At 45.1% G+C, this 25,730-nt stretch overlaps 1 protein-coding gene across 1 annotated transcript in view; it reads left to right on the top strand.

The window, feature by feature from the left end:
- Positions 1–25,103, top strand: part of PKD1L1 (polycystin 1 like 1, transient receptor potential channel interacting) — a 291,862-nt gene extending 266,759 nt beyond the window's left edge. The window contains exons 52-54 of the mRNA XM_088445652.1: positions 1,259–1,465; positions 2,147–2,214; positions 24,301–25,103. Coding sequence (XP_088301778.1) covers positions 1,259–1,465; positions 2,147–2,214; positions 24,301–24,967 — 942 coding nt within the window. The 3' untranslated portion in view covers positions 24,968–25,103. The remainder of the gene's footprint in view (positions 1–1,258; positions 1,466–2,146; positions 2,215–24,300) is intronic.
- Positions 25,104–25,730: the final 627 nt, after the last annotated feature.

Genomic DNA, 25,730 nt, shown 5'->3' on the forward strand with positions numbered 1-25,730 from the left:
TCCACGGCGCTTTACAGAGAATATTTGGCTATTCACAACAGTCCCTGCCCTAAGATTCAGGATAAAAAAGCAACATCACGAAACAGACTTGTATCCAACTCTGAATCCGCTCCTAAGTGTCTCTGGGGCTATATCCAAGTGTTTTAGATTTTAAAAACAGACATTCAACAAATTTTCTCCACTATTTACTTGATACATCAAACGCAATGTACCAATCAGTGGGCTTCTATTTGTCATTAACAAGCAACTTGTCCACTTTATCTCTCTCCAAGATTTAATAAATGTAATGTAATAAAACTGCCCCTAAAACCATTTATTTAATGAATAACATTTTTGTTAAGAAACCATGGCAGGACATGGCATGACATCAATGTACAGTAGGTGGCATAAGGATTTTTTACATTCTTACATGTGCTGTGGATATTAATGCAGCCTGTGCTTTTTCATAATCTTACAACATCCCAGCTCTACGCTCTATAGCAGTTATACATGATATCTCAGCATTTAAACTTATTTTTATCTTTCATCAGAAATGTAAATGTGCTTATGATTAAGATTTTTTTCAATTAATAATAAAAATGTTTATTTCGGTTTATAGTAATTCCACTTTAAACATTTGGAATGACCATATGCCCTTGATTACAGTACGGTATGAATGTTCATTTTGATTTCTCTTAAAAGCAAAACCACTACACTTGTGCACATATGGTTTCACTTGCATGCTGTAGCTATGACTTGCTGTATCTAGAGCACATGTATCAATTCCTATGTCATTGTGAGGAGCACAGCCATTTGTGGGACATTAGGCAGCATAGGCAGATACAGGCATAGTTCTAAATATACTTGAGTAGATTTTATGGAAAGATATTTATTTAACACTATTTAATATATAATAAACTTTTTTGCAAATATATATCAACAGTAAAAATTATACTGGGGGGAGAGGTATCAAAGTGGAGAGAGATAAAGTAACAGCCAATCGGTTTCTAACTGTCATTTTACTGGTTGTGTTTGAAAAATGACAGCTAGGAGCTGATTGGTTGGTACTTTATCTCTCTCTAATTTATCTCTCTTCAAGGTTTGATAACGTGAGGTGTATCTGATTCACCAAATACAAACTGAAGCATTAAGCAAAATGTAAAATGTAAAGCCCATTCCATTCCAACATACCTCCCTACATTGCAGAGAGCAGCTCAGGCTAGGAAGGAAGGCCTTAGATGAACTAAATGTAAAACTTCTACTTTTATTTTATTTAAAGAATTTCTACTTGGATGAATTTGAGGACCTGATAGATGAGCTTCTATTTCGGCTAAATGCTATTTCAAACAGCCTTCATCACTCACTTCCAGCAAAGTCACATTGTTACACAGAAGAAGAAGAAGAAGAAGAAGAAGAAGAAGAAGAAGAAGAAATTAATCACCTTGAGACCTGTTCTAACTTTTCTTTTAAACAAACAACTCTAGAGGTACCGTAAAAGAAGATATACAGATTTATGCATGAGCATATATTTGCCTATTAACACATTGTAAAATACAAAGACGTATAAAGTGATGTAAGGGTGTCCCTCCTGTGTACCCCATCTCTCCCAGGATCCAAAAGGATCCCTCTTCTCATCCCTCTTCTCAACCCATCTGAAGATGGCGAATGCTCCAGCAGTCAAGCTTCGAAAACATTATTGGTATTAGTATTTTCGGAGCATGGTGAATTCCTGTCCCCATACTAGTGTATGGGGACAGCAGACCATTTCAGGAGCGAAAGGTAAGCAGGAGATATCAAAGATATCTCCTACATTACCTTTTTGATGAATGGCCCGAAAACTTAATTTCAAAAGCAGGTGAAAATGAACTAAATTAAGTGATAATGATTAGAACCCTAAAAGACTAAAAGTAATATTTGGAGAATAAGGGGCATATGTATCAAAGCTTGATGTGAGATAAAATTGAGAGATATATATCACCAACCAATCAGCTTCTAACTTACATTTTGCAGGCTGTATTTAAGAAATGATAGTTTGGAGCTGATTGGTTGGTGATATATATTTCACAATTTTATCTCACATCAAGCTTTGACACATATGCCCTTAAATGTGAAATCAGGTTGATTTGTCACCTCACATTCTCTTCTATATTTTTATCACTATTTTCAGTGTGAGGATAACTTTCAGGAAGAAAGAATGCTGGTGGAATCAGTTACTGTGAAGAATGGAGTACAACGGTAAAACAATAGATTCATTGATATTTCAAACAGTATATTATTTATTCATCAACATTTATTCCTATAGTGCCAGCTTATTCCATTGTGCTTTACAATTGGACACAAGCACATAGTTAAAACAAGACTACTCAGAAGCAGACAGACAGATATGTGAGAGGGCGCTGCTTGCAATCTATAAGACAATAGGAGTTTTATAGAGTACAGTGAGTGACAATATTAATGCCATCAGGGCCGGTGCTAGGGTGTTTGGTGCCCTCCTACAAATGCGTCAGGCAGTGGATGAAACTAGAGAGAGGCAGTGAGTGACAATGGGAAGAAGCAGTGAGTGACAGAGAGGTAGACAGGGAATGGGTGACAGGAGGTGGGTGACACTGGTGAGAGGCAGTAGGTGATACTGGGGAGAGATTAGAGGGTGACAGGGAAACCGAGAGAGGGTGACGAGGAGAAGCAAAGAGGCAGAGAGTGACAGCGAGAGGCCGGAGGTTACAGGGAGAGACAGTGGGTGATAGGCTGTGGGTGACAGGAGAGAGAGAGTGACGGGGAGAGGCAGTGGGAACAGGGCCGGCTCGAGGCACTTTCGAGCAGTGTTGTTGAACACGGGCGTCACCCCATAGAGGGTGCATCCTTACCAACCATCCCAATATCAGCGGGACAGTCCCACTTTTCTGGCACTATCCTGCTGTTCCACCCTTGGCCCGAAGTGTCCCGCGGGTGGTCGGGAGGTTGGCCACCCCCACCGCAGCTGTGCGGCAGTGCCGGACTCCGGAGAAGCTGAATGGAAGCCGCGCGCGAGAAGGCTGTGGGAAGCCCAGCTACTGACGGAGTGCATCCTAACATTACACGGGATGCTAGCCATACGGGCACACCCCCACATAACGTCATTTAGGGTGTATGGCCTATTGCAATTAGGCCACGCCTGCTTTGCACGCAGAGTTAATGTGTGCCTCAGTCCCGTTCTGCACAGGGCGCGGCTCCTACTGGAGCCGGCCCTGAGTGGGAAGTGAGACTGGCGCAAACATTGGATGGATAGATAAGGTGATGCAGACAGAGGATGGGTAGAAATGCTGGCACAGAGGATGGACAGAAGGTTTGCACAGAGAAGAAAAAGTCAGAATGCTTGCATAGGCAACAAAAGGGCTGAAATGCTGACATAGGCAAGAACAAATAAAGGAGAATATACCACGTAGACCACCTTACGTGTCTCCACATGCCTCCACAAACCACTTAGACCACCAAATGCAACATTGACCTCCCTATCCCACAACAAATACCCCTATGATTGCCCACAATCACTGTTTTTCTAAAATAAGCTCTTACCTCCCAAGAGCTCTCTCTGGATCTAGTAGGTGCTACGGCAGGGTGGCAGCTGCTGTCTCCACTGTCAGGTGGACCTCCTCAGCTCCAACTGCTGCTGTACTTGGAGCCCATTATGTTTATGGTGGGGGGATTGATGTAGGCACTCTTGCCCGATCCACAGCCCCTCACAGTACAGCCCCCTCATCACAGCAGCTCATTCCACAGCCCCACACACCGCAGCCCCACACACCACAGCCCCACACACCACAGCCCCACACAACACAGCCCCACACAACACAGCCCCTTACAGCACAGCCCCCCACAGCACAGCCCCCCTCATAGCAAAAGCCCCCTCATAGAACAGCCCCTTCATCACAGCCTCCTCACATCACAGCCCCTCACACCACAGCCCTCCTCAGCACAACCCCTCACATCACAGCCCCCTTCAGCACAACTCCTCACATCACACCCATTCACATCACAGCCCCCCCTCAGCACAACTCTCCTCATCACAGCCCTTCACAGCACAGCCACCCACATCACAGCCCCTCACACTACAGCCCTCCTCAGCACAGCACCTCACATCACTGCCCCCTTCAGCACAGCTCCTTACGTCACAACCTCCTTCAGCACAGCCCCTTATCACAGCCTCCTTCAGCACAGCTCCTCACATCACACCCATTCACATCACAGCTCCCCTCAGCACGGACCCTCACATCACACCACAGTCCCTCACATCACAGCCCCCCCCTCAGCACAACTCTCCTCATCACAGCCCTTCACAGCACAGCCACCCACATCACAGCCCCTCACACTACAGCCCTCCTCAGCACAGCACCTCACATGACTGCCCCCTTCAGCACAGCTCCTTACGTCACAACCTCCTTCAGCACAGCCCCTTATCACAGCCTCCTTCAGCACAGCTCCTCACATCACACCCATTCACATCACAGCTCCCCTCAGCACGGACCCTCACATCACACCACAGTCCCTCACATCACAGCCCCCCTCAGCACAGTCCCTCACATCACAGCCCTTAACAGCACAGCCCCCCTCAGCACAGCTCCCCACATCACAGCCCCTCACACCACAGCCCTCCACAGCACAGCACCTCACAGCTCCCTTTAGCACAGCCCCCCTCAGCACAGCCCCTTATGTCACAGCCCCCTTTCAGCACGGTCTCTCACATTACAGCCCTCCTCAGCACAGCCCCTCATACCGTAGCCCCTCACACTACAGCCCTCCTCAGCACAGCCCCTCTTCATCACAGCCCCTCACATCACAGCCCCTCTCATTTCCCTTCCAGTTGCAAACTTACCTGTCTGGTCCTGCACAGCGAGGAACTGGCGTATCTGGAGTAACGTGTGGGCCGGCACTGGATGTGGTGTTTGCATCTGAGGAGAGAGGAGGGGAGGGAGGGAAGTGGAGGAGAGGGTAGTACCTGGCCAAGGGGCACACGGAGGCAGTTGGCAACAGCAATACTAAACTCAGCTGCAGCAGGCAGGGATATTGCCTCTAGCCTGGCGCCTCCCTGCAATACAGGCTTTGTTGAGTGTGTTGCGCCCACCCTGAATGCCATATACAAAATACAAAAACAGTTGTCTGCACTATCACTAGCACTGCAAATCTTTGTAGATCTAGCAAATAAATCAAAGCTTTTTGCAGATAGGTGGAAAATTGAAGTTGAGATTCAGCGGTTATGAGAATGGTCGGTATTTCATCACCTACCTTAAGTCCCATGTCAGACTTCAAGCGTCGGGATTCAGACTGGTGGCATAACAACCACCGGTCTGATAACTACATCACTTAGGGGCCTATTCTTCATAACTTAAAATTCTCTGGAGGTAATTAGGTTTAGAACTCGCATGGAGTTCTACCTAATTACCAGAGGAATTCATCATTCCTCTTCCCCATAACTATCTATTCTGAAAAGCTGTCATTTTTGCAATGACAGCTTTTCAGGAAATAGATAGTTTTCCCTTTCTGCACTGCCTTACCGCAGCTGTAATCTGTGCTGCGCATGTTCTGTTACATTCGTAAAACCAGCACATGTGCAGCACTACCTACAGCTGCGGTAATATTGTGTGCTCCCCCAATTCCCCCTCCCCCTCCAAAAACCTCCCCCCTGTCCCGCACTTACCTGCCCGCTGCAGCTACCTCCGGCTCAGGTGGCTGTTCAGACACATGTTCTCCCGGCAGAACACTGTACAGATTAGAAAAAAAAAATATTTTTTCTAAATTTTATTGTGTTCTGCCAGGAGCCGAGCAGCCACCGGAGCCAGAGGACGGACCAGAGCACCGGAGGAGGACACTGGGAGACCTCACCAGCTGGAAGCAGGTAAGTGTCATCTGCTGTTCGCCACCTCACAGGATAGTAACTCCATCAAATTCAAATTCTGAAAATACGTAATTTTCGGAATTTGATGAATACCATAATTTCCAAATCCCCATACTAATGTATGGGGAGTGTGGAAATTAACGCAGGGGGACTTAACCAGGAGATATCAGTGATATCTCCTGTGTTAAGATACTTCATGAATACTAAAATAACGGTATTTAAGGAAAATGTCCTTAAAAACAGTATTTTAGTGTTGATGAATAGGCCCCTTAGAGTTTAACAGAAGAAAGCTTCATGTAATGGAGGAGAGCTTGTTGTTGACAGAGCAATGATTCAATAGAGGTAAAGGGGTGTTGAGGATTTCAGAAAGTCTAGAGCAGTGGTTCCCATGAAAATCAGTATAGCATGTACTTCCGGTTGAATAAGGATAGCATGTACTTCCGGATGAATCAGGATAGCATGTGCTTCTGGATAAATCAGGATAGCATGTGCTTCTGGATAAATCAGGATAGCATATACTTCCGGATATATCAGGATAGCATGTACTTCCGGATAAATCAGGATAGCATGTGCTTCTGGATAAATCAGGATAGCATGTACTTCTGGATAAATCAGGTTAGCATGTGCTTCTGGATAAATCAGGATAGTATATATATACTTCCAGATAGATCAGGATAGCATGTGCTTCTGGATAAATCAGGATAGCATATACTTCCGGATATATCAGGATAGCATGTACTTCCGGATAAATCAGGATAGCATGTACTTCCGGACAGTGCCAGATTAAGGTCTTCATGGGCATGGAGCTGATATTTCTGAAGGGCCTACTGTGTGCTAATGCAGGCAGCGTGACCATTGCCACGAGTGTGACTAGTGATATAATGCGTTTGACCAGTGTTGTGGGGGTGTGGGCAGGGGCCGATCCAGAACAAAATGATAGGGGGGCACCATGACAGGGGAAGGAGCAGGGAGAATTGTGTACGCCAAAGGCGCGCGCTCATGTGAAAGTAGGTGTGGCCTTGCAACAAGGGATGTGGCCTCAAATTGAATACCATATCCACGAGCCACACCCTCTTTGTAGAGGCAGTGGGTGAAGCATGGGAAAGGGTAACCGGGAGGCAGTGGGTGATACCAGAGGTAGGCAGTGGGTGATGGGGAGAGGCAGTGGGTGACAGGGAGAGGGTGACAGGAGAGATAGATGATGGGGAAAGATAGTGGGAGTCAGAGAGGCAGTGGGTGACAGAAAAGGGTGATGGTGAGAGGCAGTGGGTGACAGGAAAGGGAGACAGGGAGAAGCAGTGGCTGACAAGAAAGAGTGATGGGGAAAAGCAGTGGGCAACAGGGAGAAGTGACAGGGGGAGGAGTGGGTGACAGAGAGAGGGTGACAGGAGACAGACGTGATGGGGAGAGATAGTGGGAGATGGATAGGCAGTGGGTGACAGGAAAGGGTGACTGGGAGAGGCAGTGGGTGACGGGGAGAAGGTGACAGGGAGAAGCAGAGAGTGATGCATTGGAGAGGCAGAGGGTGACAGAAGAGAGGGTTACAGGGAGATAATGCGGTAGGGGAGAGGCAGAGGGTGATGACGGAAAGCAGTGGGTGACAAGAAGATGGTGACAGGGAGAGGCAGTGGGTGACAGGCAGTGGGTAAGAAGGAGAGGCAGTGGGTGATGCCAGGTAGAGTATGAAAGGTAGTGGGTGACTGGGAGAAGCAGTGGGTGATATATACATGGTCACTGGGCTGGATGGGAAGGGGGCAGTGAGATGGTGGTGGGAGGCGGGGACACTAGGCTGGACATGCTTGTGAGGTTCTTGCTGAGGGGCAGTTAGATGGGGCAGTGGGCTGGTTTGGGGTGGGAATGGGGAAGACACTAGGATAGGGGGTCAGTGAGAGGGTGAGGGACACAGGGCTGGATGGGGTGCATTGGGCAGGATGGGAAAGGGGGCAATGAGAAAGGGGTGGTAGTGGGAACGCTGGGTTGAATGAGGGGGGATCGCTGTGACTGGACTGGCTGAGGGGTTCTAGGTGGGTGGGTGGGGCAGTGATATGGGCACAGTGAGGGGGGGTCAGTAATGGTGGGGAACACTGGGTTGGACAGTGCCTCTGAGATATAAGAAGCAGTCAGAGGCATAGGGAGCAGTCAGAGGTGTGTCAGGGACATAAGAAGCCGTCAGAGGTGTGTCAAGGACATAGGGAGCAGTCAGAGGTGTGTCAGGGACATAGGGAGCCGTCAGAGGTGTGTCAGGGACATAGGGAGCAGTCAGGTGTGTCAGGGATGAAGGGAGCAGTCAGGGGTGTGTCAGGGACATAGGGAGCAGTTAGGGGCCAGCAGGTGACAGGTCTGGGGAGCAGCATACTGCAGGGCATGGGGCTGTAACATTGACCTGCACGTGTACACCCGGCAAGCAGAGAGAGTGACTGACCTAAAAGAGCAGCAGCAGCTCCAGTCCTGGCGCGCATTGGCCTCCTGTATCCCATTTTGCGGCTCCTGTAACTTCCACTCCCCGAGGAAAGCATGCCACTGCACAGCGCGGAATCCCCTGAGTGATAGAGATGGCTATTGAGTGAGTGTCTCGACACAATGACTTGAATCATTTAGTTGTTCAAATGATTCTAGTCATTCAAAGTTTGATGTGTTGAGACATACACCTCTCTAGCCTCTCTGTCAGACACAGAAGGAGCCGCTACTGCCGGACCCAGGGTGACTCGGGAGAGTCAGTGAAGTAGCCAGTAGGATGTACAGCAGCGAGTGTGGGTCTGGCGGGGGTGCGGAGCTGGCTGCAGCTCACTGAATCACACTGCCAATGCCGGGGCCCGGGCAGTGCTGTAGGATGTTCTGCAGTGTGTGTGGGTCTGGCAGGGGGGCGGAGCTGCCAGCGACTCACTTTGAGTTGCATTGCTACTGCCGGAAAGGATCTGGGTCTGTGATTGTGCACTGATCTGCAGTGCTGGGCTGCGGGGGGCGGAGCTGACAGTGACTCACTTCGAGTCTTCTCCACTGTTTCTAAATGTACTGTGTCCCAAGTTACTGTCTCGAGACACTTGACTGAGCTGAGCCATGTGGCTCAACTCAGTACACTGAATCACTCTGCCCATGACTACTGAGTGATGTCCACAGCACAGCTTCTCCCATCCACCCCTGATGTCCACAGCACAACTCTTCCCACCCCCCCTGAAGTCCACAGCTCAACTCCTCCCACCTGAAGCTGCAGTCACTTTTATAGGTTGGAGGAGCTCTTGTTACATGGGGAGCGGCCAGCCACCCGGAAAAGCATATGTAAACTGGGGCCGGCTCATTAGGTTAGCGATATCTTTTAAATATATGTAAAAATATAAAATCTGATGTCACGGCCCGTGGATAGGGACAGGGCCTCAATCAGGGTGCGGGGCGTCGGATGGCCACAGGCAGACTGCTGTAGCAGGAAAAAAAAATCAGGATAGCATGTGCTTCCTGATACATCAGGATAACATGTGCTTCCGGATAATTCAGGATAGAATGTACTCCCGGATAAATGAGGATAGCATGTACTTCAGCAAATATGAACATGAGTGATGAAACATTTGGTAGAAATGTGAATGTGCAATGTGGGGAAAGGAGTGCTCCAACCCCAACCAATTTTCTGCATCTAAGCAGCATGGTGAAGTGGGGACCTCCCTGTTAAAGGACTGCAGCTGTGGCAGAGTCTGATTGTGTGAACCATGTTGCTAATATTGCCAGAAGGTTGAGTTTGTTTGAGAGGGAGAGGTCATGGATGGATGCTAGGGCCTGATTCAGACCCAGTCACTAGGCTGCATTCACACAAGCGGTCAGCAGCCAGAGTATGCAAATCATGCGATCGCTAGCAAGACATTAGCACGCCCACTATGTTTTGCTGTACAATCGCGGTATGTATTTAGACGCCAACCAGCCTGACACAAGACGCCCACTTTCCCTTAGTAATATACGTTACCTCCAGGAAGTGTATGAAACAATCAGTAACATCGAGTAACATCAGACCCATACGCACCACTTGTGGCTGACCATACCCTACCACAAGCACTATGAGTGCTGGTGTGTTTAATTCAGCCATGTGACGTGTATGCTGACGCTGCGTCTTAATTATGCACGTCCCTGAAACTGCATTCAGTTGCACAGACACGCCTGCGTTCGCACCAACATACCCCCGTTACCATCGATCACCCCGTCACCACCCACAAACGGCACATCCTGTCACTCATGCTTGCGGAGCTTCTGTGTACAGGGTGTGAACGCTTCCCAATCGCATTGACTGGTTCGTGCACGTGCACTGCGTCTTGTATGCATGCGTGCGAACGCAGCCTAGCGACCGGGTCTGAATCAGGCCCTTAATTTGGTACAAAAAGAGTGCGCAATGTTTACGGCACTTTTAACCACTTAACTGGCTAATATTTTTTTCAAAAACTGCTCAGAACTTGTTGGGGGGTTTTATAATTGAATTAGGTCGAGAACATTTATTTATAAATTACCCAGCTCAATTTTATTAAAAAACTTTTAAAACAAACAAACAAAAAAAAACCCATAATATTAATTTTGATTGATTTACATACTGTATCAGTCAATGATATATCGAACAATCGATGATCAGAACATCGCAACTTTGCATTTCTCTAGCGGCTTCTCCTCTGAGTAGTTGCCAGTAAATTGGTATCCTCTGAGTAGTTGCCAGCTGTACACTGAGAATTGCTACATTTACATTTACCCGACAGCTGCTACTGTCTGCAGCCACTAGGTGGGGGGTCCTGCCTTGCTGCCCGAACAGCACTGATAGGCAGCTCACCCTACATTGGGATGCCAGGGGGCTGGGAAGGTCCCCCTGCCATTGGCAGATCTGGAAGATTATCTCCTGGCAGTCACCCAGTGTGCACTTCTGACTGGCAGCACAGCACATCCTGGCGTGGTCACTAACGATGAGACCACACCAGGCAAGTGGTTAAAGGATTTAGAGGGTGATGGGAGACAGCTGGATTCTGTACTGTTCACCAGCTTATAGAAGCAGCAGGAGAGAGATATAAAGAAAGGTTATAGTAAAATGTGTGAGTTCTTATTTACAGGCGATAGATTGTGGGGATGTTATAGTTAATGTATGCACATAGGAAAAAAGTTCATGAGTGTTAATAAGAAGAAAATTGAATATTCAGGAAGGAAATATGGACAAAGGTTTATAATGCAGCCGGTGAAAGATGTTATAGATAGGATATTAAGATTAGAAATTGGTATATTGGTATGCATACAATATGAACTTTATAACAGATATTAAAATGAGAGGTTCTATTATGTAGTTGGAAGTAATTCTTTACAGCTGTCATACAGAACGGTTGCAAGTTTTTATTATGTTTAGCTAGCACACCTCTACTTCATACTGTTTTTGAAGACAAAGGGCCATAGTCGATTAGATGCGAAAAGCCGTTTTCTGCGGAAAAGTATCGCGGGTGACATCATTTTGCCAGGTGGAAAAGTATCGAAAATATTCAATTACAAATAGTTTTCGCATACGTGAAAACGCAATGCAATGTAATAGGCGAAAAATATTCGCCTCTCAATAGGTGGTGAAAAAAAGAGCAGAATTGCGGTTTTGGGGTGCAAACGTCGGGAAACCACTCTGCACCCTTTAGACAGCCCCCCAAAGCATAGCTGCGTAAAAAAAAAACTAAAAGAAAGAGGAACACCCCAAAAAATTACTTTGAAAAAGGGGGCGAAAAAGTAAAAATTTTGGGTACAAACTTAAAAACTAGCCAAATAAGCTTTTGGGGGGGTCTGCAAGTATGGGGGAGGTTTCTTTTGATTGCAGGTGGTTGCTGAAGGTGTGTTTTTCACGTTTTTTAAAACGTCACTTTTGCGATTTTTTACCATGCTTGCACCCATACATGTACCCCAAATTTGCTGGGACTAGTTATTTTCTCCCAAAAAACTGCTAAATGCTATTCTTCACCACTTGTGCAAAGACGCTAATTAGCCGCTATTGAGAGCATTTAAGTACCCCAAATACCTTCAGTAGGGCTATTCGGGGGCAACTACATTCATCCCCGATGTTAGTGCATCTTTTGGGCAGTGTCAGGCTGATTTCCCCAAATCTGACAGCACTTTTCGCCTGTTTGCATTTCGCCGGGTCCCATTTTCGAGTCCTTTGGAATTGAATAGGGCAAATAGCGTGGGCGCGCCGATAAGTTTACGCGTCCAAAACACGCCATGTAGGCGGAAAGTAGAATCCGCCGATGGCGGTGAAATTATCACAGCTAATTGAATACGGCCCAAAGTATGAACACAGTGCAGTATCATAAAATGCTTACTTATTTATTTCCTATAACTTACTCTTCTGTTGTCTCCCTTTCCTACAACATCTCTGACATAATCTCAGTGGCATCTGCTTGCAAAGGGGAGTGGTAAGACTCAGGAATGTTATGGTAGTCTGTACAGAAATTTAGCCCTCACCTGTATATTTCTTGTCTACCTCTTTGTTTGCCTGCAGGTCTTTTGTCTTGTGTAGATTGTTTGCCTGCAGGTCTTTTGTCTTGTGTAGATTGTTTGCCTGCAGGTCTTTTGTCTTGTGTAGATTGTTTGCCTGCAGGTCTTTTGTCTTGTGTATATTGTTTGCCTGGAGGTCTTTTGTCTTGTGTAGATTGTTTGCCTGCAGGTCTTTTGTCTTGTGTAGATTGTTTGCCTGCAGGTCTTTTGTCTTGTGTAGATTGTTTGCCTGCAGGTCTTTTGTCTTGTGTAGATTGTTTGCCTGCATAGTCTTTTGTCTTGTGTAGATTGTTTGCCTGCAGGTCTTTTGTCTTGTGTAGATTGTTTGCCTGCATAGTCTTTTGTCTTGTGTAGATTGTTTGCCTGCAGGTCTTTTGTCTTGTGTAGATTGTTTGCCTGCAGGTCTTTTGTCTTGTGTAGATTGTTTGCCTGCATAGTCTTTTGTCTTGTGTAGATTGTTTGCCTACAGGTCTTTTGTCTTGTGTAGATTGCCACTACTTTTTTATTCCATCGCTTAACACTTGTAGATACCTTTGAAATCATGACAACTTGTAGGACAGCTGTCCAGTGATGCCACTGTGAAGACCTTTCATAACACTTTGCTGCATAGAAAGTCCCTATTCCTGCTGATTGCCGGGCATGCCACATAGGTGCTACTGTGGGTGTCCATTAGTTCAGTCCTTGGCCTTGGATAAAATACAGGGAAAACCAGGAAATAAATCACATGGGAACCACTCATTTGTGAATACTACGTCCCCGTAGATGCGTACTCTCAGCTACTGAGCATGCGCAGTACAAAAAACACAGGGTCAATCCAATTAGGTGAGAGTTTGCAAAACCGAGTTTAGTTTATGAGAAATGCAAGATCCAATTAGAAATGCCTATTCGTGCTACTAACAGGATGGGTGCGTAAATTTTCTATAACATGCAACTTAGGAGAAGGGCATGAAAAAGAGGAGAACCATCCTGGACCCCCAAAAAAGTGACAACTTCATAGGCAGAATCATATAGTGGCCATAAGAAAAGTATTGGAGGTTTTTACAAGGAGTCAAATGGCTCTGATTTGTGGATTTAACAAAAAAAAAAAAACTATAAAAAGCAAACTTTAAAAAAAAAATAAAAAAAAACGAATTACATGAAAATTGCAAAAAAGTAGAAAAAAAAGCTGATTTTGTGTTAACTTGAGGTCACTTTACATTTTTTAAAACAAATATAAAAAAATTATAAATTGCAATTATTTTTCATTTAAAAAATACTTTAATTAAATCTGGGACTCCTAAACTAACAAAAAAGTTGATTTGGGGTTAATTTGAGGCCATTTTTTTAATACCTAAAAATGACATATAATTATTGGGCCAATTAAGCTAATTGAACACTTCCAAATGCCTAATTATTCATGGGGTTCTGCACTGTGTTCTGACATTTTTACCTTAAGATAATGATTTTCCCTACCTTTTCACACCGTCAGGGGGTGCGCACAAAAATGAGAGTTATGGTAAAACTTACCTTTGTTAACTCTCTTTCTTAGAAGTCTGTAGGGTCCACAGGGAGACCTTGGGGTGTATGTGGTGGTTGAGGACCGGGCACCACACAGTTAAAGCTTTCAGCTCCCAGGATGCACTGGTCCAATCCCTATACCCTGCCCCCGAGCCAGAGGCACCTCAGTTTCGTGACAAGCCAAAGGCCGGAGGAGGAGAAGAGACAAGGAAGACTGTTACACACAAGAATCACACTCTCACGGAGAAGGAGACGGGAAACCAGTGACCAGAAACATAGCCCATATGAAGCCAGGAGTGTCAGCGCGGGTGCCCTGTGGACCCTATGGACTTCTAAGAAAGAGAGTTAACAAAGGTAAGTTTTACCATAACTCTCATTTTCTTCTTCAGTGTCCATAGGGCTCCACAGGGAGACCTTGGGGATGTCCCAAAGCAGTCTTTTAGGGGTGGGGGCGCTGAGAGGAGAATACGGCGCCCAAATGAAGCATCCTGAGAGGCAAATGTATCAAAGGCATAAAACCTCAGAAAGGTATGGACAGAGGACCATGTGGCCACCTTAAAAAGCTGTTTAGCTGAGGTGCCACGGCAAGCTGCCCATGAAGGACCCACAGAGCGAGTAGAATGAGCAGTAACAGTAGCCAGTACAGGAAGGCCTGCCTGCCTGTAAGCCTGTGAGTTAGTCATTCAAAGCCATCTAGCCAATGTTTGTTTGTTGGTTGGCCATCCCTTCTTGTGAAATCCATAGAGCACAAATAAGGAATCTGATTTCAGAAAGGAACTGGTATGGTCCACATCTATCCTGAGGGCATGGACCATATCCAACGAGGCCTCACCTGCCAAGAGGTCTGGTGATTGAAAGGCCAGGACTAAAATTTACTCATTAATGTGGAAACTAGTAACAACTTTTGGAAGGAAACTAGGGCGAGTCCGAAGCACAGCCCTGTCCTGGTGGAATATTAGAAATGGGGAGCGACAAGAGAGGACCCCTAAAACTGACCCTCTTCTGTCAGACGCTATAGCCAGAAGAAAAAGAGTCTTCGCTGTGAGCCACTTGAGTTCCACAGAATCCAGGGGTCCAATTGGAGGACCCTGGAGGGCACGAAGAACTACTGACAAATCCCATGGAACCACTGGAGGGACAAAGGGAGGTTGAATCCGGAGGACACCCTGGAGAAAGGTGTGGACATCCGGTAGTGGAGCAAGTCTATGGGTTCGATTCTATTCTGTGCGAAGTGAATAGCACCGGGAATCAGCTCCCGGAGCTATTCAAAACACCACGCAACTAAGCCCAACTAAGGATTTCTTCTCGCACCCCTCCGGGGATGCGAGCAGATATCCGAAAAAAGTCCCGGCGCGAGGCTGTTTTCTTCCCTTAGTACCGGGAAAACAGCATCACGCCGGGAAGTTAGGTCGGGGAATGCCCGTTCTCGCGCCTAAACACCCTGTTTAAGGTGCCAGAATGAGCCTTCCCCGACCTAACATCGCGATGGATTGAATAGCTCCAGGAGCTATCTCCCGCCGCTATTTATATTGCGGTCAATTGAATTGACCCCTATGCTGGAACCAAATGGATAGAGCAGAGACATGCACTTTCAGTGAGGCAAGGCGGAGCCCAAGGTCTAATCCACCTGGAAGGAAGGCCAGGACTCTGGAAATCCTAAACACTTGAGGATCGTAGCTTTTGGTACAACAACATTGGAAATATGTAAGCCACACTCTGTGGTAGATCCAAGCAGAGGCTGGCTTACATGCCCTGAGCATAGTGTTGACTACAGAGCAAGAGAATCCTTTGGACCTCAGAAGGGATGTCTCAAGAGCCATGCCATCAAAGACAGGCGACCCAGGTCTGGGTATAGGCAAGGACCCTGAGACAACAGGTCCAGACGTTGAGGCAGCAGGAATGGAGTGTCGATGGAGAGACTCCGAAGATCTGAGTACAAGTGATGTTTGGGTCAAGCTGGAGCCACCAGTAGGGCAGTGTCCCCGTCTTGTATGAACTTCTGAAGAACTCGAGGAAAAAGGGAGACAGGTCCACTTCACTGACAATGCATCTAAGAAGGTTGCTTCGGCATCTCTTGTTCTGGACCCGTACACCGGCAGTTTGTGATTGTGTTGGGAGGCCATGAGGTCCACCTCTTGGAGGCCCCATCTGCTCACTAGGAGTTGAAACACCTCATGGTGAAGAGACGGCTGAGGAAGTCTGCTTCACAATTGAGAACTCCCGGAATGAACACTGCAGAGATGGCCGGGAGGTGATCCTCGGCCTATGTCAGAATACGTGACACTTCTGTCATTGCTGCCCGACTTTGAATGCCTCTTTGATGATTGACGTAAGCCACTGTTGTGGCATTGTCAGACTGAACCTATACAGGTTTTCCGTGAAGTATGTGCTGGGCCAGTTTGGAGACCCTGTAGACAGTTCATAGTTCCAATATGTTGATTGGCAGGGTTGATTCGACCAATCTTCGATCCGATGGGGTAACCAGTTCCACCTGGAGAGGATCAGCTTTTGCAAATGCCTGGAATGGAACTGAGCATATTCCACCATGTTGAATTTGGACACCATGGATCCCAGAACCTGCATTGCTGAGTGGATCGACACATGGCGACTGTGGACACATCTGCACACTTGTAGTTGAAGTGTGGAGATCTGTCTGATGTCAGAAAGATTCTCTGATCCTGAGAATCCAGCAGGGCTCCCAGATGAATCATTCTCTGTGAGGGATTCAGGGAGGACTTTTTCTAGTTAATTAACCATCTGTGCTTGTGCAGGAAAGCAATGATTAGCTGCAGATGGCAGGGAAGCACCTCTAAGAGCAGGAGGTTGTTCAGATATGGTAGCAGTCAGACACCCTGAGCACGCAAGTGGGGTGCCATGATTGCCATAATATTGATAAACACCCGTGGGGCTGTGGATAGTCCAAAGGGCAGAGCCTGAAATTGGAAATGTTGCTGTAGTATAACAAACCGGATATATTGCTGAATAGAGGGCGCTATAGATACATGTAGGTATGCGTCCTGACTATCCAGAGATACAGTACCATAAAGTCCCCAGGCTCTTAAGCTAGGATGATGGAGTGTAGGGTTTCCATCCTGAACCTGGGAACCCTGAGGAATTTGTTCAGGGATTTGAGGTGGAGGATAGGCCAATGATACCCATTCGGCTTCTGAACCACAAAGAGAGTAGAATAATAACCAGTCCCTCGCTGAGATACCCCTGCTTGCAACAATTACTCCTGCTTGTATGGCTTTCTGGATATGTAGGGCCTTGTTCGGGTCTGAAAGAGGGCCTGTGTAGAAAAACTGGTGGAGAGGCCGTCGAAGAAATGAGAGGGCATACCTGTAAGAGACCACTTCTCTTACCCAAGCATCCATGGTGGTTTGACACCAGCACTGGGCGAACTGAAGAAGTCGGCCTCCCACTCTGAGATTCCCTAGAGGGAGGCACGTCTAGTCAGGCTGAGGATTTATCTTCAGACTTTGAAGCAGGGAGTCTGGTCTTCCAGGTCTGCTTGGTCCTGGGTTTGGCAGCCCTAGTGGAGGCCGACTGCCTAGAAAAGGACTGATCTTTAGGCTTTCCCTGAGGACGAAAGGACGAAAGGACTTAAAGGACGTAGTACGAGGCCTTGTAGTAGTAGTTGCTGAAGGCAGAAATGCAGTTTTTGATGCTGCCAACGCGGTTACGATCTTGTAAAGGTCTGGGCCAAACAAGATCTCCCTATTTTAAGGTAATCCTTCTAGGCCTTTCTTGGAATCTGTATCTGCTTTCCATGAGCGTAGCCAAAGGGTACGGCGGGCAGACACAGCTGCAGCTGAGACTCTGGAGGTTAGGAGACTGGCATCCAATGTCACTTCTCTAATATAAGAAGCTGCATCTCGAATGTGAGCAACAAAAGACATCTGATCCCTAGAAGCATCTGAGGGAAAAGAGTCTTAAAGTGCATCAGCCCAGCTTTCTATATCTTTAACCACCCATGCAATAGCCATGGTCGGACGGGCAACAGCCCCTGAAAGAGAGTATATCGATTTCAGGAAAGATTCCATCTTTCTATCCGTATGATCCTTCAAAGAGGTTACTTTGCTGGGCTGCCCCCGGGCTTCCCCCCGTACTGTGAATAGAAGCAACGTAGTGCTTTTAATAAAACGCGTAACATGTGAATCCACCGCGCGGGGGGGTTCCCATTTTGAACAAGGAGCCACATGAAATGGGTAACAGGAGGTCAGATGTTTTTGTGGCTGAAACCTCTTACCAGGCGTCTGCCAGGCTGCAGCCATGTGTTCAGCTAGTTGATCCGATAGAGGGAATTCTGCTGAAGCCATCTTCTGTTGTTTAAACAGAGGGTGCTTGGATTTAGGGGCTGGCTCGTCATCTTCTATTAGTAAGATGAATCTGACGGCTCGCACCAAGGCAGGAATATTAATTTTTGACTGACTCTCTTCCTCCTCCAGAGGGGAGTCAGTGTTAGAGAGATCAGCATATTCTGCCTCCTCAGATGATACTTCAGAATCTGAGAGTTGCGTTGACTGTGATGATAACACAGGACGCTTAAAAGGCTTACTGGGTAGGAGCTTCTCACCTTACAACATAGTTTGAAAGGCAGTAGATGTAGCCACCAGACTCTGTACTGAGTTAGAGAGTGCATCTACCCATGGAGGGGGTACAGGATGTACCTGCATCACCTGAATCTGTTGTGGCAACCCCAGAGGGGGAATCATGGCCTGCTGCGGTAACCCCATAGGGGGAATCACAGCCGGAACCGCTAGGCGGTCCGCAATAGTAGCCAGCAACTGAGAAAAAGAAGCCATGGGGTCTCTTGTACAGGCGCTGGGTTGTCTGATGGGCCTGGTGCAGTATAACACTTATTACATAACCCATCTTGAATCAAATCCTCCTCACTTAAGTCTGCAGCACATAATTTGCATGATAGCAGTATGGGTGCAGATGCTTGCTTGCTACTCTTGCCTTTGCTAGACATACAGTAGCTGCAGAGTAGTATAGCACACAATACATACCTCCCAACAGCTGAAGAGCTCCACTCGGGACATCCGCACGCCCCGTTTACATCTCTAAGGGGCGTGCCCAGAATCTCCGAGATGCTGGGCTGCCCCCGGGCTTCCCCCCGTACTGTGAATAGATGCTGTGCGCATGCGCACAGCATCTACTCTCGCTCTACGTACACGCTGGTCTGCTATGCAGAGCAGCGGTGTATGCTTCCCCCAACTTCTCCCCCACCATGGGACACTGCGGCCCACGGGTGGGACAGCGGGACTGTCCCGCTGAATGCGGGACAGTTGGGAGGTATGCACAATATGGCACTGGGTATAATGCAACCACTGTGTATGTAGGATACTAGTAGGAATGCAATATACCAGTCCTGTCTTATGCTTGGGCAAGCTGCAGGAGCACACAGCACAAATATGGCACAGTGCAGTAACCAACTGTATGTGACAAGCCTCAAAAATACTTAGAGCTTGATGTAGACCCGTTCGTTAGATGCGTACACTTGCACCCATCGTAAGCAAATCTGGCACACACCCAGCGAGGCAGGCAATCGCACGGCAAGGCATAAGCACACCCACTATATCTTGGCGTGCGATCGCATTGTGTATGCAAAAGCCCACCAGCCTGTCTTTAGACGCCCACTTGCGCACGTCATCTCCAGGAAGTGTATGCAACCATCGGTACATTGGGTACCATCGGATGCGATCGCAGCTCTTGAGGCATACCGTACCCTACCGCAAGCACTGCGATCACTTCAGTATGAAATACAACCAGGTGACGTGTACTATGATGCTGCCTGTTAATTATGCATGCCTCTGAAACGGCGTTAAGACGCTCAGGGACGCCTGCGCTCGCACCTCCACTCCCCCGTTTTTAATGGCCAGCCCCTGTCATCACCCATAAACGGCCTGTCCTGTCACTCATTCTGCTGGGCTGTCTATGCGCAGCAAGCTAACACTTCCCGATCTCTCGCACTGGTTCGCACACGTGCACTGCGATGCATATGCATGCGTACAATTCGACAATTGGCCAGCTACGAGTGAACGCATGCTAGCGAGTGGGTCTGAATCAGGTCCTTAGTTTTATAGATGTGAGGCACTGGAAAAACGCTGAATACACTTCTATGTTATGGTCAAGTCAGGAAAAAAGGGAAAGATATATGCTGACAGTATAAAGAGATAGACAGGCAGCACTACCATAAGTCACATGCAATGCAGAAATGACATATAACTGCAGAATGGCACTACAATCAACTACACAGACTCAGTGTCTGGTAGGCTATAGCGCTACATACATTGACTCCAGGGAGAGGTATATAGGGGGACCGGGCCCTCCGTTTCCCTGAGAGAGCTGTGGCTATGCCTGGAGAAAATGGCAGCCGGAGACCTCTGAGGGGGTGTGGTCGGAGGAGGAAAGCATCTCAGGGAAGCGAGACCTCAGAGGAATGGCGCCCTGAGCTGAGGGGAGGATCTGCTTTAATGGGGAAAGGTGACCTCCCCATGCCGATTTTCTAACCAGCGGGATGCTGGATTCCCGCTCAATATGTACCTTGGTGGTCTAGTGGATCACAATGGACGGAGCCTATGTTCACACTCAGTGCCTCCGGTCTGTCGCCTGAGACCGGAGGTATGACTGCCAATGCGCGGGTCACTGCTAGCGATGACCCGCCTTACCTGTCCCCTTGCGTCCGGGTTGCAGTCTGGATCTGTCTGCGGGGCCGGCTAGCAAACACCCAGGGATGCCCGCTGAAATCCCCAGCCGAAACTGGCGTTGCAGCGCCCAGAGGGGTGATGGAGTGGCAGCGCAGACGTCCTGTGGATAGTCTGCTGCTGCGCGCTCAAGCTAATAAACTATAAATAAATTAAATAATAAAAAGAAAGCTGTTTGGGCTGCCTAAGCAGCCCACCTGCATAATGGTGACCCGACTCCGGCCGGGCACCGACGAAACTGAGGTGCCTCTGGCTCCGGGGCGGGGTATAGGGGGTTGGACCAATGCACCTGGGAGCTGAAAGCTTTAACTGCGTGGTGCCCGGTCCTCAACTACCACCTACACCCCAAGGTCTCCCTGTGGAGCACTGTGGACCCTGATGAAGAAAATCGCAATTTTTCTCTGAAAAAAATGCAAGTTTGGAATTGGATTGCAAATGAAATTCGCACAAGCCAACTCGCACCTAATTAGATTGCCCACATAAGATCTACAGGCAAAACTGACTTGTGTTCAAATTTGCAGTGGCCCCATTACTTAGGTATTTATATAAACTGTATATTGACATAATAAACTATTACAGAATTGAGCATTTAGTCCGGTTAGCCATTTTCAGTCTCATCTTTCCTCAAAGCTGATTGGTGTTCACCAGGATGTTAGTTTTGCCTTCCATCAAAGGTCCCATATCTTTTTTGGCTGACTACAGCAGGTCACACATGATAGAATCCACCATAATAGCTATTAGAATCCATCATAATACTAATTTAATTATTATAAAATCTAATTAATTTGAATAAAACTTCCTAGTTTTACAGCTACTTTATTGACTCCTTGATCGACTTAGGACTAAAGTCTGTGAGATAAGCAGACGAATGTTACTTGGCATAACTACAGCTAATCATATTGACTATATGCAGAACACTTTGTGAAATCCCTGCTGGTTACATAAGGCAGCACTAAAACTAAATGTAGGGAGCTGACCGTGGCAAGGGCACCATATATACATAGTATCTTTGATAATCTAAAGTCGTAGATATCATCTCATTTTCATTAATTCATTCTTTATTTTTCAAGATGTGTGACGGAATGCATGATGCATCACATTCGGGATACAATGCTTCCCACAACCCTTGCATCCATGCCGGTGTTAGCAACGCCAGCATGCATGATGGACACTGCAAAGGAACGATCTCTCGGTAAGAGCCCGATGCATCGCATTCCGAGACCTCGTGTATATGGGAAATGCTGTCAAATCCGCATTTTCGGGGTTTGACTGCATTTCCACCTTTGCTGCATCCCGCCCATAATCACATGTATAGGTGTTGCATAAATTATAAGTAAATAACACAATAATTTTCCACCTTGCTTCTCTGAATCTCTCCCTCTACCTCTGCAGTGCCTGACAGCAGTCACTGATTCCCAAGCAATGATATCCTGAGAGAAAGCGCAGTGATATATATGACCATGCTTTTACTCCTGAAACCTACAGTAAATAAGGAGCGTAGAGACTGGCAGCAGTAGTCCTATTGGATGACCTAGCACGCCCTGTAAATCACTGCAGGAAGTGGCACAACTGGAGTAGTATTACCATGCTCTTCCTTTTGTCAAAATATTCAAGAAGAAAGAAAGCATCCTATACGGTGCACTCAGAACCAACTTATACTAAAACTTATACTTTTATTGATATATAGTAAAATAATATATGAGAATCGGTGAAATATTAAAATAAAATAGAAGTGTAGGAAAAGATAGTGTGTTTAAAATATAACGGCTGCTAATAAAAATATGTGAATCTATTGTGTCTTTATTTCTAGGCTTATCTGCTCTATTAACTGCACTGATGGTTGAAGTTTTAAGTGGTCAGAAAAGGACACTATTTATCTTTATAGTTTATTTCAAAATATACTGATATGAAGCTCAGCTACATTAATTTAAATAGTGTCCTGTGGTCCAAATAAACGTTATGTTGCTTTTTTGTTTGTGTCCTTAATATCTCTAACATTTGTAAATCATTAATATATGTACACCTATCCAATAGTTTATATTCAATAATATATAATATCACTTAATAATAATCAATATCCTAAGTGCTGTAAACTGATATATACGTTTGGAAAAACTGGAGACAGATTAGGTGCTTTAGTTAAAGGTTTTATTTTTCTAATACATTCGGTAGCTCATGATCAGCTTTTCCCAGTTTCAAGGCTAACAGTTATCACAGCAATAGGCGTCAGGTTAGGACATATATATAAGAGATATTACCCTAATGTAATTTATCATAAACTAGTTAGACACTGTGTCCCATAGAAACTTGATATTCGGCGCTGTGACTATGAAAGGTTATACAGAAGAACCGCTGAGCAGCGTTACCATATATTAGTAGAGTACGGATTGCAAGCGGGATTCTCTACCTTCTCTACCCGATAATAGTTACTATTTGGTGCCTGTTACTGTGGCTAATTATAGCCACACTATGAGATGAATCACTAAGTAACAGTGTGTTAATTTATACATATAGTGATAGCCAACAGCACTATTGTGGGTGTTGATGCTAAGTATTGAAACAGTGGAATAGTTTATGATAAATTACATTAGGGTAATATCTCTTATACACATGTCCTAACCTGACGCCTATTGCTGTGATAACTGTTAGCCTTGAAACTGGGAAAAGCTGATCATGAGCTACTGAATGTATTAGAAAAATAAAACCTTTAACTAAAGCACCTAATCTGTCTCCAGTTTTTCCAAACGTATATATCAGTTTACAGCACTTAGGATATTGATAATTATTAAGTGATATTATATATTATTGAATATAAACTATTGGATAGGTGTACATATATTAATGATTTACAAATGTTAGAGATATTAAGGACACAAACAAAAAAGCAACATAACGTTTATTTGGACCACAGGACACTATTTAAATTAATGTAGCTGAGCTTCATATCAGTATATTTTGAAATAAACTATAAAGATAAATAGTGTCCTTTTCTGACCACTTAAAACTTCAACCATCAGTGCAGTTAATAGAGCAGATAAGCCTAGAAATAAAGACACAATAGATTCACATATTTTTATTAGCAGCCGTTATATTTTAAACACACTATCTTTTCCTACACTTCTATTTTATTTTAATATTTCACCGATTCTCATATATTATTTTACTATATATCAATAAAGTATAAGTTTTAGTATAAGTTGGTTCTGAGTGCACCGTATAGGATGCTTTCTTTCTTCTTGAATATTTTGTCCATGTTATATAGCATCAAAGTAGCACCCTCATAAAATTGATAAGATTTATAAAGAAAACTATATTGGAGGTAATTTATTCCCCATGTATATGAAGATGATTGCAATTATGAGGTTTTGAACCTAAAAGTAATATAAGACAATACAATACAAATCCAGTTTTCTGGACACTGGTGCGGGATTTTTTCACAACAAGTTTATAATATCTTCCTTTTGTCATTGACTATGGAATCAGTAACTGCTGGATTTGCAATGTGCGGTGTCAGCCCATTTTGTGGCCTCTGTGGCACAAACATCTGAAATATATCAAGTTACTGCAGCCTAGGAACAAGGAACTAATGACATCACAACCTTCAAAACATTCACATGTGCTATGTGTAGACAAAGGGTGCACATTAAGGTAGCTTAATATAGTTGTAAAAGTCAGTTACTATTTTATTGGTGTTTTACTGACTTCTAATACTTAAGCCAATGTCTGTAAAGCTTCATGTTAATGATATTGTCGTTGTCTATTTAGAGCTTCTTCTGTACCTGATGCTTACATTGATCCAGAGGATATTAGCTCAAAGCAGAGCTATGCTGAGTGTGCCCTGGATATCAAAGTAGAAAGTGAGGAATGCATTCTGAAGACTGAGCATGGAAACGAACTGTCATTTGGAAATAATACATTCAATACAGATTTTTCTCAATGTGTATATGCTGAAAAAAGAAGTCAACATGTTCTACGTAATCATAAAGAGATTTTGCCGGCTGTTTTGTCTAGGGATCCCTGTGTGGAAACCATGAGTCTCCAATGTGATAAAATAGAAAGTAGAAAAAGTAGTCAGATGCGCTGCACTTCCGCCAACATTTTGACTAAGAATCGCAGACCGCTAAAACGCTCATACACCATAATTATTGAACCTTTGGAAAGCAATAGTACAGCTTTAGGGAACAAAATGAATGTTCATGAAACCAGAAACCCAAGTAACCAAAGAGATGCCGAGGGCTCACAAGAACAGAAGTTCTATATTTTCCAAGGAAGCCATTGCCAAATTAAAATTGAGAAAGAGATACAACAGGCATATGCAGAAACCATTGTACACAGACCTATTCAACAGGACATAATGAACAAAAATGATGATAAAACACTCATGGACTACAATGTAGATGTTGTCCAGTGTTCTATTAAACAATGTTGGTAGCTCATGAATAATATCATGAATGTGTTTTTTTCTGCATGTGATTAAGCTGTGAAAAATATCAAATGGACATGTGTATGGTAATGTTCCTTGATGACAAACTATAGCTTTGTAATAATATTTTATTATATTATCTTGTTTCTTGTGTGCATTAGTTAATTACAGTTAATTACAATGACATTTAATAGTGCATATTATACTTACTGGGATTTATAACAAAATATATATTACTTATTTTACATGTAGAATTTGCTATTTCTTTCATTGCTATTATCTGCATTAATATATTCTATTATAATTATATGTATATATTAAACAACTATCTTTGCTGTCTTGCACTTTTCTTTTATCTGCAGCCTTGTATCTAGTCTTAAGAGGTTAATATACTGGAAATTTGTACTAGTGTAACACTGGCAAGCTTATACTGTCTGTATGCCTGCTTTTTGTGCACTGTATGTTGCATAATCTTATTTAGAGAGACTTTGCAAGTGCCTCAATTTTTGGACCTTAAGACGCTAACCCTCTGATGGTATTTTCATACCATACATATTGTAGAATCTAATTATTGACTGTAGTAGAGCAGGATTTCTACTGTACAATTATGCACACATCACATTTGTATACTTTAATGTATCATATGTATTCTACTGTATGTGCATATTAAAATTTGACAAAAAGAGAAGCTTCCGGTTCCAGGTTTCATGGAGTAAGCAGCTCTACGTGAGAGCTCCGCTTACCTCCCGGCATCATACCCTTTTCAAGGCTA

This window comes from Taudactylus pleione, unplaced genomic scaffold (genome assembly GCF_031769625.1).
Source record: "Taudactylus pleione unplaced genomic scaffold, aTauple2 ptg000386l, whole genome shotgun sequence".
NCBI classification, from domain to species: domain Eukaryota; kingdom Metazoa; phylum Chordata; class Amphibia; order Anura; family Myobatrachidae; genus Taudactylus; species Taudactylus pleione.